The 15,382-nt window shown below is 37.3% G+C and overlaps 1 protein-coding gene across 1 annotated transcript in view; it reads right to left on the reverse strand.

The window, feature by feature from the left end:
- The window catches only part of GBE1 (1,4-alpha-glucan branching enzyme 1), a 138,487-nt gene that overhangs the window by 47,126 nt on the left and 75,979 nt on the right, over positions 1-15,382 (reverse strand). The window contains exons 8-10 of the mRNA XM_053970837.1: positions 6,653-6,768; positions 5,779-5,906; positions 1,264-1,362 (exon numbers count right to left, since the gene is read on the reverse strand). Of these exons, the coding sequence (XP_053826812.1) occupies positions 1,264-1,362; positions 5,779-5,906; positions 6,653-6,768 (343 nt within the window). The remainder of the gene's footprint in view (positions 1-1,263; positions 1,363-5,778; positions 5,907-6,652; positions 6,769-15,382) is intronic.

The raw sequence follows: 15,382 nt of genomic DNA on the forward strand, positions 1-15,382 counted from the left end.
TTCAAACTGACTTTAGCAAGTTGCCTAGAAAATTTCCTATTAATGGTATGTACTTAAAAACTGGAGAGAGAGTAAGCAGTCTAGGAGAGTTTGATAACAACTGATAAACTGTTTAGCTGAACTTCTCCCATCCAACCATCTCAGCTTTCCCTTCATGAAATGTGGTAACAAACTCTGGCATCACTTCTTTCTCCAACTCCACATCTCTACTCTGGTCACTCAGAAACCCACAAAACATCAGAATCAGGTATTTGTTGTTAAAAAAAAAATGAACCCTTACTGCATTCCAGGACCTAAATGTATAAATTACACATTCCAAGTTTTAATGATGGTGTCTCTTTGGAAAAGCTGTCAAGTTTGTCCTCTGAAAAGAGGCTTGAAATCTGTTTTTCAATTGGCTCTCTACCTCCTAGTTACAAAACTGAGAGATGCCAAAGGTAAGCTAATTTTTTAATTATCATTCTTAGCTACACACTATATTTACTGAAGCATTAATGGTCATAGAAAACATTTATTGTTTTCAGATCATCATGACCTCCCAAAGGATTTGGGTGCAATATTCTATCTAACAGAAAAATGTTCTCTAAAACATTACTAAAAGCCTTTTCAGATCATCTAGTGTTTTATGCCTTTTCTTGTGATTCTGTATATTAAGGAAAAGGTGATATAAATCCTTAGTGTGGTCAGAATTTATTAATATTTACAGATTTATATTATTCAGTTTTGTAACCCCCCTGTACCAACTGCAGGTGTTCGTGTAATTCACCTAGGTTTACTTTGCTTAAACTTTCAGGACTATTTATATTCAATAACAATTTCTATGCCCAGTGTCAGGAGAGTTTATTGAGTGGTTTTGAAGTGATTTTTTTATTGTTTGGGTTTTTTTTTGTCTTTAATATTAATATGCATATGGTTTTATCTACCTGTTCACATTCAATATAGATTACACATTCTACAGCTGCTGCAAGATACAGGTCATTTCAAAGAAACTGAGCTTATGTGTATTGTATTAAGAAAACAATTATCAGCTGGAATGCGAATCCCAGCTCCTGGACTTCCTCACCTGAAACCTACGTAACATCTGACAGCTCTCATTTCAGCCTCTAATACCTGTGCTCAAGCCTGTCAGAATTTATTTCAATAGCACATTAGCATAAGAGAAAGCAAAAATTGTCAGTAGAATCCAGAAGTGTTGATGTGTATGCACTGACAGAGAAACATCCCACTTTGAAGAGCAGAATGTATTTCTCAAGAAATTCTCACCTGTATCCACTTATCTGGAATGGCCATGGCAAGTCGATAATCAAAACCCCCTCCTCCCTCTGCCACAGGCCGACAGAGAGCTGGCATTCCAGAAACATCCTGGAACAGATAAAACACCCCACAACATCATTTCCACAGCACTGCAAATATCACTGCATATTTCAACCATATAGTAATACTGATATACAAACACTCTATAAACAGCTTCAAAGATTGACCTGGTTAGGGGAAAAAAGAGTAAATTTAAATCAGCTATTACTACACCCAAATGTGCTGTTTGAATACAAAAGTTACAGAGAAAAGCATTATGACTTTTCTCATCAAATACTCCACCTCAGAATATTTTAATATAGTAGATATTTAAATAGGAAGAGACCTCAGCAGATGCAGAGTTTGAAATAATTAGCTCTCTTGAGCTCCAAGTAATCAATAGCAAGTACAAAGTAGTCAACAAAAGACAAATTAAACCTTCATTTTGTTTATTGATATTTTGCATAAGGAATTGCATTAAAAAAAGTTAAACATAAAGTACACTAAGGAAGAAAAATACAATCTCTATTCTTTTCCCAAAATCAAACCTATTGATCCAGCTAGTCCTGGAAAGTGACATGCTCTTACTGCGTAATTTTCCCGTTTCATATTGATGAAAGCTGACTATTCTTAAATTTGTAATTCCATGTTCTCAAAATATTTATTTCACCATGTTGTTAGGCAATTTTATCATGCAGCATCCCTTTTTAAAGTTATCTGGACAGAAAATGCAAGTCTCCAACAACTGCAAAGTATCCATCAGTACTCAATTTTATTAACTTTTGTGGGGGAATGGCTTCTCACTAACAGCAGTTATGGATTAACAAACACTCTTGCATCTACACAAGAGAATTTATGGAATTAATACTGACTAGAACCAGGGCTTAATTAGGAAGCTCATTCTGATTTGCTGGATTCAATCCACTTTTCAATTCAATTGCTGCACTGGAATAGTGAAAAAGATGTTTACACTTCAAGTCATATACATATACACAGACACTGACATAAGGGAGGAGATCAACCAGATCACCAGGAAGCTCATGGATGGCATCCCAGGGGTGGAAGGCAGGGCTGCCATCCAGAGGGACTGGCTGGAGGAATCAATCAGCAGAAATGTCACACAATGTCAGAATGTCACCAAGTTAATCCCAGCCCTGGGATGGGCCACCTCCTGCATCCATAGGGGCTGGGCCAGCCAGGCTGGGGAACAGCTCTGCTGCAGAGTAAGGGCCTGGGGCTGTGGGCCAGCAGCAAGCTGAGCTTAAGCCAGCAGCCTGGCCTGGCAGCAGGGATGGCCAGCACATGCCAGGCTGTGTCAACAGCACAGCCAGGAGATCAAAGGAGGGAATTATCCCCCTTCAGTCAGCAGCCATTGGATCACACAGAAAACTGTGTCTACATTCCACACGCTGTAAAAAACAAATAGTTAAGCGGAAATTCTTTATAAACTTTTAGATGTGATAAAAATTTCAATAACTCTCCTAAATCAGTCAGAAAGGACAGACACAGACTCTTGGTCTCTAGGTTATACAGGACATGATGATATGAAACAAAAGCCTTTTTCTGTGATGCCATGATGCCTGTCTGGAGGACAAGTCTGAGATTTAAGCAGCTCCCATCTACTTTAGTCACAATATTGAAAGCCAGATTTTTGGGAAGCAAAATTCCAAATTTAACAGTATTTATATCTGTGTCTACAAATTTTAACTGGACACACACACACAAAAAAATCATAAATAGTTTGTTTAGTAGATCTTCCATCAAATGTATGTACTTCTACCAGGAAACTTCCTAGCCTGGTACAGCCCTCAGACTACAACACATTACTGATCTTCCACAGAGGGGGCAATGAAGTGACAATATGTGATCCAAGGGGGATCAGAAAGGACTTCAGGGCCTTGAGACAATTGGTAAGGGAAGCTGAGGCAGAAGGCCTTTTCTCCTCTGTAACTCTAGTTGAAGGCAGCAACACTGAAAGAAATGGATCGACTGAGTCTATTCATACCAATGTATGAATTGCTCCATGGCTGGTGTCACTGCCAAAATGTTGGGGGTTTTCACAGCATATGCTGGCTTTAGACAGGAGTCACATTTCTCAGTGATGTCTGTATTGGAAACAGTTTAATTGGGCCCATGGGAGTCTCACATGGTTTAGGGGCTGCACCTGGGTTGGGGCAACCCCTGTTATCAATCCAGGCTGCATGTGAACAGATCCAGAGCAGCCACTGAGAAAGACTTGAGGGTGCTGGTGGGTGAGAGGCTGGACATGATTTGTCAGTGTGCTCTTGCAGCCCAGAAATTCAAATCTATCCTGGGCTGTGTCCAAAGTGGGCAGCAGGAGAGAGAGGGGATTCTTCCCCTCTGTCCCTCTCTGCTGAGACCCCACCTGCAGGGCTGCATCCAGCTCTGGGCTCCCAGCACAGGAAGGACAGGGACCTGCTGGAGTGAGGCTAGAGGAGGGCCACAAAGAAGATCAGGGAGAGAGCACCTCTGCTATGAGAAAAGGCTGAGAGAATTGGGATTCATGAGAAAAAAAGCCCTGTGGTGACCTAACTGTGGCCTTCCAGTACCTGAAAGGAGCCCACGAGAATGGGCCCACGAGAATGACAGGACTTTTTGCTAGGATATGTATTGATGGGACAAGGGGGAATGGCTTCAAATACCAAGAGAGTAGGTTTAGATTAAAGAAAGTCTTTTCTGTGAGGGTGCTGAGGCAGTGGCACAGGTTTCCCAGAGAAGCTGTGACTGCCCCATCCCTGTTCAAGGCCAGGTTGGATGGGGCTCTGAGCAGTCTGAGCTAGTGGAAGGTGTCCCTGTTCGTGGCAGGGAGTTGGAACTTGATGATATTTAAGTTCCCTTTCAACCCAGGCCATTCTATTATGCTATGATTAAACAATTAATTTCAAAGCATTTGTTCAGACCAGGTTTGAAAAGAGCTGCATATAAAACTAGAAACCTCAGCATACTGTTTATTTGCCTTTTTGTGTCTATAATACTTCAGGCATGACATAATTTTACTTAACATTTTTTCTTCCCATTATAAAGAACTTTAATTACTGCTTTATTTAGAAGACCAAAATGAAAAACAAGCGTATACTCAGTAACACCTAAAAAATTAGCAATTACTAAGACACTGAATATACAGAATATTAAAAAGCTGTAAAATCATCAATTAATTACATTAATTAGGGAATATATTGTAATTAGTTATGGCCAGAGAAAAACATTTTTCTCACATAGCACTGATTCTATAGGCAAGCAGACATTCTTCACTGTCTTTTGTAATTTTCAATTATGTCAATAGTTTCTCATTCTGAAATTCTCCTTTAACCATGAAGCACATTGATCAATTCTTTGATTCATGTAGCGACTTCCCGAGGCAGAAAATTATGTATTGAAAAAGAAGCAACTCTCAACTTAAGCATGAGAAACTGAAGACACATCTTATTAAAAAAAAAAAAATCTCAGGTAATACAAGACAGCTAAACTCAGATTTTCTTTGGTAGGAGTGCTTATAAGCTAGGACTACCTAGAAAATTAACGGATTTAATTTCAAATAAGCCTACAGTTCAATGAAACCACCTCCAGTTTGCTACTGATTGCTCCCCAGATGCTGCTCTGGCAGCTTACCATTGAGCTCTTAGCAGTGGTTGTCTATGATAGAAGACTTTACCATAAATAAGAAATGAAGTTAAGCAGTATTTTGCTTCCTAAAGATAGAGAACTCTTAAGCATCACAAACCCTTTTATTAGAAATCCATATAGTCCCTAATGGCATCAGATAGATCCCACTTTTTCTTTTAAACAAAATGAATTATCTAAACATGATCACAGAAAAAAATCCTCCATATTTAAATTACTTTTCTTCTGGATAAAGACAAAATATCAGTGAAAATTAGAATTTGGAATGCTCTGCTGTTTCATATTCTTAGAAGCTCCATGTGCCAGAAACATTTTTCAGGGAACAAAATTGATCTCAATCAACTCAACTAATATAGTCTATTTACTCCTTTAGAAACCTGAAGAAACTTAATAATAAATTTAAATTACCCCATATATTTAACATCTATAAGTTTATTGCATTTAATTTGAAGGGTAATTGTCAGATATACCCATATAATTCAAAATATGCAAAACATCATTAGGGTTGTTAATCTTTAGTACCACAGAGCACTACTGACAAATGGCTATCATGCACAAGCAATAAACTAATAAAAACAATTCTCATTACAAGTTCAAGGTGATGAAGGAAAAAAAAAAGAAACTGCCACATTAATTAATAATCTATTAATGCAGAGAAAATTCCCAGAGTGCATATTCAGGTTGTTTTTTCCCCACCAGGCAAAGTCTGTCCACTAATTAATATTTTTCAGCTCATGTCACTGCTTGAGTACCCAAAGCGTGACTTGATAATTAACAGGAAATTCACATCCTAAAGCAAACTAATCAATATTAATGTCACTGAGGATGGCAAAATGATCTTACCTCTGCTATGGTTATGCATTCTGGGTGCAAGGAATTAATCATGTGATTGGCCAGCATCAGGTAACACAAAGCATCTTCATCCACATGTAGGCCAAAATATTCATTGTAATCTCCACTGAACCCTGTGCCTAATAAGATAAGAAGTTTTAAAAAGCCACGGTCAAGTTTTATTTAGAAAACACAGGTATTTCACTCAGTATTTCATTTTATAAGCACAGAGCGTATTAATGATTTTCCATCTATCCTCATTGCAACAAAGCAAGAAAATTAGCAAATCTGGATTTTTTTGATCATTCACAAAATATCCTGAGCTGGAAGAGACACATTAGGATCAGAGTCCAAATTCTGGCCTTGCACAGGACCATCCCCCAGAATCACACCCTGCATCATCCAGGTGTTCTAGGAACCTTCTGAACCTGTTTGTGCCAGCTGTGTTGTGCTCCCATACAGACATCCACTGGGGCACTCCAGCCACAGGACTCATCCCAGTAGTTTTGCTTATGCCAATCATGTCAAAACCCTAGGACTGGGCTAAAGCTTCGAGCTCCTCTTTTTTGTTCCTCATGTGTGTGTTGGTACAGAAACACTTCCAGTGTGGTTTGTTATAGCTCACACCTTGTAGAGCAGATTGAGGGATCTTCCTAGTGCTCCTGTCCTCAAGTTTTGGGCGTGCCATCCCATTGCTCATCACTAGCACACCTGGTTTTGTCCCTTTCCCCTTCCCATCTAGCTTTAAACTCTACCAATAAGCCCCTCTAGTTCCTGTGCTAAACCCCTTTTTCTCCCCCTGAGAAACAGTGGACTTTAGAGCAATATTTTCACAGCAACAGAGCTGTAACAGGAGGGCTGAGATCAGGGTTGATAAATCGCTCACCAATGCCGTGGTGGTGATACAACATAGACGTAACACCGTCAAACCGGAATCCATCAAAGCGATAGTCTTCAATCCACATCCTCAAATTAGACAGAAGGAATCTCAGGACTTCCCAGCTGAAATAACATGAGCAGAAGTTTGTTAAGCTTTAAAAACTTTGGGATCAACTAGAGTTCCTTTTACTACATCCTCCACTTGCATATGTGGCATTTGTATTGTATGTTTTACTATTTTAATGACTTCTTCCCTGTTTTTCATTAACCTTTCCCTAAAAGATTTGTCTTTAAGTCTTCCCCTTTTTACTGCACAAAATCTTAAGACTGGAGATAGGAGGTTAGTAAAAACTCTCAACTATCTACACAGACATCTAACAGGGTAGTGTCTGAATGCATATGCTATATTCTACTACCCATACTTGCTGGTGTAATTTTTCCTCTCTACAGATGGGTACTCTCTGTAGGAAAAGATGTTATAGAAAAGGAATAAAAATTTTAATAGGCAAGAACTTTCCTCCAAGATTTTATGGATTTATAGCAATTTTTAGGCATAATTGCTGTTGAAAAGCTGCCTTTCCCAATTAATGACAAATCCCATGTCACCAGCAGAATACCAAATCACCTACTATGTTGCAAATCTACACATTTGAAAAGTAAACCAAGGGAAAGCTGAGAAGGCATATTTTGAAGTTCAGAACATCAGGAACGTGGTGTAACACACACATGCACAAAGCATGGAGATGAAATCAAAATACAAAAGAGGTTCCAAAATTAATAAGCATGTGGAAACATTCATGAACAGATTTTGATATTAAGGAATAAAATAGTTCCATGAGCAGTTTTCCTACTATTCATCACTTATTTCTCCCTCGGCATTGGTCTCTGTAGCTTCAAAAGACCTTTCTACTGTTCACCCTCCATGGCACAGCCCTCTCTGACACCCTCATGTGCATCTCCTGCAAGCCACAGCTCAAAAGAGCTCACCCATCTCAATCAGCCAACACATGATGTAGTGAAACTGGTTTTGCCCACATCTTCCACACTTGCCAATGTTACAATTTCTCTCTAACCAGTTTCCCAAGTCAGCATAGCTGCAACTCCAAGTTTCTGTTCAGAGAAAAGTCCAGCAGCAGGCAGGGTCTCCCCAGCCACGCTCTGCTGGGTGAGACAGAAGGGGTAACATTGCACAAACCACACCACAATTTACCTATGCACATGGTAGGCATAGGGTAGTGAAGGAGACCCTTCCTACATTTTATTTAACAGACATCAGAAACAGCAATTTCAGGAAGAAATTATGACACAAGGAATAAACTCCATTTTGACAAACAAAATGTCACAACTTTCCTTCCTCAAAAAAACTTCTTCATATGAAGGATGCTTTAAGTCCTGAGTAAGTGGTATTAGAAGAAAAGATGGGAGGCTATGGACACATTATAAAGTCAAATCCTGATCTCACTAAGTAGCCAATTCTGATTAACTTCCATAGAATTTTAATATTTCTCCTTCCTTCTGCATACACTGTACAGAGATACACATTTGTGCATATAAAGACAGCAACATTACCAAATCAAAATCTCAAAATTTAGGAAATGTTAATCAGCTCACTGTGAATTCCCTCAGTTCAACACTTTTCCTGGGCATGCATTACATGACAAGATTTTTTTGTTGTTGTTGTTGTTGCTACACTCCCCTGCTTCAAATCATCCAATTCACAAGTTAACAAGACACTAGGAAGATCTCAGGAGCTTGTCTGAAGAACCTTTCATATATTTATTAGTTCTCAGGTGAGATGGTTTGCAGAGAATGAACAAGATTGAGATTGCTCTGATATTGAAAGGGATAGAGAAGTATCAAAAGTCCTACAAACTGGCAAACTGGTCACAAAAAAGCAATTTTGTGCAAACGTTTGCTCTATCTTTTTCTGACTCAGCATGAAATTCACAGAAAGCTATTTCCTGCAAGCTAAATACTGTGAGAAAAGAGCACAGCATTTTAGCAAATAAAAATAGCATCTCACACAGAATTAGGATAATGCATGCACAAAGAGTACATTAATTATTACAAGCACCATCCAAACTTAAAAGTTATTTCTTCTCATTACAATTTCTTGACTTTGTAACCTTAAAGTCCTTAAGATGGTGAAGAGGATTTGTACATTTGTAAAACATACACAGAAGTCTCAAAATGGATAACAAATGTAATTTTTTCCACCATTGTTGGCATTGAAGATTGATCTTTGGGAAAAGATGGAGAACCAGCATGAACATAAATTGTAATGACTTTTAGATGAAAAAGTGACAACAATAAGAACAAAGAAGATGAATTTGTTGCACTAAAGTATTAGTAAGAAAATTTATGAGATCAAAAACCTGAGTGGGAGCAGCAGATGTTTTCCAAGCATCTGATTGCACATGGGAGAGAAGATAATAAATAAATAGATAAATAAATAATCATATTATCACTGATTTTAGTCTAAACTTGGAAAAAATCAGGTTTAGAATAATTTTTAAGAAGTGTATCAAGTACTAGCAACCATATTGACTTTTAGGGAGATAACTACACAGCTCCAAAACATGAACCAGAATAACAGATTTTTTGAGACATGCAAATCACACAAGCCATACAGAGGTTCATTTTTTCATCCAAGTCAATTTGTTCATGGGAGCAGCAATATTAGACACAGAAGTTGACAGAACAAATAACTTTGCAGAAAGTCAGCAGAGGCCAAAATTGAAGAGGCATAATTGAGATACATCCACTGCAGAGGCAGTAATTCAGAAGCATTTCTAAAACAGTACATCCTTGTATTTTACAGACAGATATGGAAACAGGATAGCATTCATTAGGAATGTAATTTCTTCCAGAAAAATGCCATATCTTAAGTTATATCCTAAAAATCTCTCATTGTTGCATATTACAAAATTGAGGAAGTTCTTTCATTGTATGCATGATCAAAGACAGGAAGGTTATGCTGTATCATCATTAAGGAACACAGTGATTTACAGTGTAAGAAAATGAAGCAATTCAGAATTCATTCAGATATTCAAAACAAAGAAGGTTTTTGCAGAGAAGTATTGCTGGATTTTTTTTCCCTTCACCCTTGGAGCCCATAGCTCATTTATTAAAAACAGATTTCTTGTTTGAAAAAGTGAAATGAGCACATCTACCTAGATGACCTGGTTTCGTGAGGTGATGAGAAATTTAACAACTTTCCTATACTAGGTCAGCAGAAAATCTGTGAAATTGCTTATAAGACACACTCGTTATTTACTTTTTTCCTCTATACTAACAAAAAAAGCAAAATAATGATTCACCATAAGCATTTTAAATTCCAGTCCATGACGAACATGAAATATTTATATGTAAGCAATGCATTTAAACCATTTAATATTGTCACTATGGACAAAAAATAATATTGGCTGTGTCTAATACAATCTGAAGATGTAATTCTTGAACCATATTAATGTCGACCTTTAGGAATTGCATTTATTAATATGTACTGGAGAACTGCTGACCTTATAAGAATCTAGACTTTTATGATGATATTCCTGTTTCAGTTCTTAGTGCTTAATTAACTTAAGACATAGCAGCACTGAATTGCTAAATCATTATTTCTCAAACTACCCCCAAACACTTCAATAGCTGACTGGCTTAAATTCAATCAAAAGATTGCTTAACAAAGGAATTGGCATTAAGGCTAATAAATACATTGCTAACTGCAATGCTAACTTTCAGGAAATCTGGTACAAGTTATTTTATGGCCTAAACACCTAGATATAATACAGAGGTGTTCTTTTTTTCATCACTGCTTATGAGTATAGAGCAGTTCCCCTGTTACTTAGATGCACTTTGTTTGACTGAAGTTATACAAAACAGTAACCAGTCTTATCCTATTTGGAAAAAGCCCTTTGTATTTCAACCTCCTTAATTTATCACAAGTAATTCCCCTCTGCCATCTGCATAAAATCATTGCCAAGATACCAAGTTGTCTTTAGCCATAAGGGGTTGAGAAGCTGAAGCAGTGTGGCAGTGCCTGTTTAAACCAAGGGACAATCCTGACTCCCAGCACTACACTGCTCTCAACATCCACACTCCAGTTACTCTGAGCAGCATTCCACATCAACATACTCAGCTCTATCAGTCAACAGAATGTGATAAAGTCTTTAATAGACCCAAAGAACTTTTGTCTAGCAATCCAAACTGCACCACGTTTCCAAAGCAGACTGTGCAGACAACAAATAAAAGAGCCGTCCTCTTGGGGCATATGCTAACCTGGGAGCAGAAGGGGTCAGTGGTAACACATCATTTCCCCTACATCAGTCCCCAGAAGAAACAGAATCAGTGAATTAACTTCTAAATCCAGGAAGAAGGTTTTATTCTTAGCCACAGAAATTGAGGATTTATTGATGCCAGCATAATTACAAAGCCAATAATATTACATAATTACAGACTATATCAAATAAGTTATTGAAACTAATGTTTCTTCTAACAGTTAAAAAAATTGATACTTTTATCAATAGTTGTGTTCTTTGCTTAAGCCTTAACATCCCGTTCCCTCCATTAAAATTTCAATGCCAGCCTTCAGGAAAGAAGTCCTTAATTATTTAAGTAGTACTATGAAAATGTCATGAGAAATCAAAGGGAAAGGACTATTTTTGAATTTCAAAGCATTTGTTCAGTAAAGATCGGAAGTTCATTCACGAACTAAATCATATTGATTTCTTTTAGGCAAAAGTTAATAGTGGTAAATTAACTGGATGCAGGGTTGCACAATTACTTTTGTGCCTTTTTGTGGACAAAACTCCAATTTTTCATAAACCACAGACAAATATGCATATGCGTACTATATAGAATGGTTTAGGTTGGACAAGACCTCCGAGACCATTGAGCACAACTATTTACAGCACAGTGTTCACTACTAAGCCATGTCCCTGTGTGTGCCACATCCACACATTTTTAATACTGCTAGGGATGGCTCTTTCACCACTCCCCTGGGCAGCCTGTCACACAGGACACCCTTCCAGTGAAGACATTCTTCCTGATTTATAATCTTGAGGCCATGTTCTCTTGTCCTGCCACTTGCTGCCTGGGAGAAGAGACCCACCCCACCATGCTACACCCTCCTGACAGGAAGTTGTTGAGACCAATAAGGTCTCCCCTGAACCTTCTTTTCTCCAAACTAAATAGTCTGAGTTGCCTCAGCTATTTCTCATAGGAGAAGCAGTTTGGCTTTATATATATATATATGTGTGTGTGTATGTGTGTGTGTGTGTGTGTGTATACAACAATACTAATATATATTATACATAATTCTCATTATGTTTTATATATTCACACTTTTCTATTTAAAAATTCTAATAAGCAGAACACTGGTTATTATGTAGCTTTTTTTTGTTTGGTTTGTTTTGAGAGTGAAAAAGAACAGCAGCTTTGAAGATGCAGAGGGTTTTCCATTTTAGTTAAATCTGGAATTCTAGAGTGCCACACCAGACAACAGGCCTTCTGCAACCATTAATCCTAATCCCCATAAATCCACTGCTATGCAGGGAGAAAGCACTTTTTTTCAATATGCTGTAAACAATATAATAGCACTATGCATTTATTAGACTTATGGACTCAGAGTCAGTAATTACTTTGGCAAAATGAATTCTTAGAAATAGGCACATTGTTTATTCATACAGAACCAGTAGTTCTGAAGTGTTCATGAAAGTATTTTAACATTTTTCCCCTCAAAATTCTACTTCCTCTGTTGGTACAAAGCAGTGCCATACAGCAAGATGAAACAAGAGTTTCCCAATTTTTGACTGCTTAGACATTTGATCTATGCTTTGAAAAGACACTTCATTTTAATTGTGCAGGTTAATTCTGCATCAACTCTCTCTCATATTTTGCCAATGAATTAAACATGTTTATGAATACATTCACACAACTTTCCTGAAATGCCATTTGCACAAAAAGACATTTCCTCCTCAAATGAACTATGGATTATATAAGGGTTTAAAATAACCTGCAAGCAAGCAGCAGCATCCTAGGTTTACATTTTTCTGGCTAGTCCTATCCCCACTTGGTAAGAGTCAACTAGTATCAAATAAGGCATTCAGTTATTTGCCCTATAAAATGGAAGCAATAATTCAAATACTACTCAGCAAAGGTTATGTCCTGCAAAATGTGAATGTAAGAACAGCCTTGGAGGCAAAGCAGGTAGGTACTTATTGTAATGAAATTTAATACTCTTGATGCTTTTTGCTCAGTGGGCTTTCTGAGGTAAATAGAAACTAAAAGAAAACAAGTAAGTCTGAAGGCACTTACCTGCAGTTTTAAGAGAGCCTGCAAGGCAAACACATTTAAAAATAGAGAAGGTATCAAAATAATATTACAAAACTCTTTTAAGTGCTGATAAAGCCTACATGGATTTCAGCTCAGATGTGGATAAATTAGCATTTGTCCCACCTATATTCTACTCAAGTAAATTATACACTAATAAAATAAAATCTTTGAGAGTATTTAAAATTCTGTTCTCCCAAAATAAACTTCTTAGACAGTATTAAGTTAATTTGGTTATATAATCATCTCTGCACATTAACAAACAAAATTTGCTGTTCTACAAAATACAACTAAATCACAACTTTAAGATGTACTGTCAGAATTTGCATACAATTTAATGCAATTTATGATTTCCATAATTAAACAGTAGTTTACTGTTCAACACTGAATTTGCTTTCAAAGTAAGTCTAAATGTAGTGCACAAATAGCTACAAGCTATTACAGATCAGGTGATTTGATTTTAAACAGACCACTATCCTGAATTTTACCCAGAAAACGGCACCAGAGTTGAGATGGGGACTGGTAAAGAATCAAGTGGCAAGGGAGATTTAACTACTTTGTTGTGAGGTTCTTTTTCTCCCTTGAAATAGTATGCTATTATATATGTATAAGAATAGACAACTATTATCTTCAACTTTCTTTATTCCCTATATAGGAAAACAAAATTACACTCAAATCCAATTCATTCCATTAGCAGTGACAAAATATTAACTATCTGGCCAATTGTTAACATTTTTAAGCTCTACTTTCTAAAAACCATCTTATTAAAAGCCTGAAACAGCTTTCTATAAACCTAATTTCATTTTTTATTTTAAAATACTGGTTCCCTAATTTATGCTCACATAAGTGACTTCAAAGGGACACTGAGAAGGTGTCTGGTTCACACACAAAAATCTTTAAAGCATTTGTATTATGCCTGTGTACCTTCAAAATGCAAATACAAACTGGTCTAATTTGAATTCAGGTGCATTATTTTTTCTAATGCTAATGACTAGCAACAGGTCATGCTAATGACAAGCATCCAAGAAGCAGAATTCTTCACAAGTGAGAACATTTTGAAAAATCCCAAATAAAAGCACTAGAGAAGTGAAGAAAGACCAGACCTCTGCCCTTGAGGAAATTCCAGCATTAATACAAACATATAATCAAATATCTGTTTTTCCTAAAAGTTAGAGAGCACTGATGATTGAAAAGTCTTTTCTGTGTACAGATGATGTCAAATCATAGCTGCTGCAGTGGTGTGAGGCTCAAGTTCACCTATACCATGATACCTCATACAATACTCTATCATTCTACTGTTCAGTATCCACATCCTACTATAGTTTTTTTTTTGTTTTTTTAAGTAATTACCTTGAAATTCCCAAATCAAAACTTCAATCCTCAAGCAACAAAGTATGTCAGTTGCTTTTTATGTTCACATAGCAAAATCAACCTCATAAGGAATATGAGTTATTATCACATAAAGAAGACTGAAAAGGGGGCAAATTTATTCATTTTACCAACCTAGGACATCACCTTACAAGATAATATCTGAATAGCCTTTTACTTTAGACCTCAGAGACCAGCACACTGAATCCCTGAAGACTTAGTTGCCTGTCTATATTTTATTGACTGAAAGTCTATCCTTCCCTTCATCCCAACCAGGCAGTTGGTAGCAATGCCGAATTTACAGAAGGACAAGAAAATTTTAAGAGGAGTGAAAGTGTTCATTATCAGTCATCATCCAGTACAGACAACACAGGAAGCTTCAGAGATACTGACTCCATGTCTTGAATGGTAATCTACTGATTTCTAACCCTGGGGAAGCAGGGGCTAAGGGAAGTTCACACTTGATATTAGCTTATGCAAGGCTTAGATTACTTCCTCTCTTGCTTCCAGATTTTATCCCCAGCATCAGCAATTGCTCTGGATACAGTCAAAAATGTTGCTTTCAGCACCATGGGATGAGACTGCTCAGTTACATGACAGACTTTGGCACAGAGGGCAGAAAAGTTTGTACAATGAATTATTACCTTCACAGAAAAACACTTCCAGTGGAAAGCTTGAAGAGCCTGAAGACTGTCTTAGATCATCCCCAGCACGAGATTCAGGGACTCTGCAAGGGGAATGAGACACCTGGCAAAGCTGACCCAGGCATGCAGCAGACCCCTTTCTCTTTGAGGAAGCACAGAATGCAAAGCTGCTGCATTTCCAAAAACTACCACAGGACATCTGAAGTACAGGGTTAATATCAAATAAAAATCCATCCTTAAGCACAGCACAGTATTTCTCTCTTTGTTGCGCTTTTTGAGGTTGCATTCTTCAAAAATGTAATTAAAGAAAGGTATTAGCTCAGATTGGGCTGTGCCAATAGAGTTGTGAACTTGCAAATACACTTTCTGTATGTTTTATAAATAATTTTTTTATC

This window comes from Vidua macroura, chromosome 2 (genome assembly GCF_024509145.1).
Source record: "Vidua macroura isolate BioBank_ID:100142 chromosome 2, ASM2450914v1, whole genome shotgun sequence".
Lineage (NCBI taxonomy): Eukaryota > Metazoa > Chordata > Aves > Passeriformes > Viduidae > Vidua > Vidua macroura.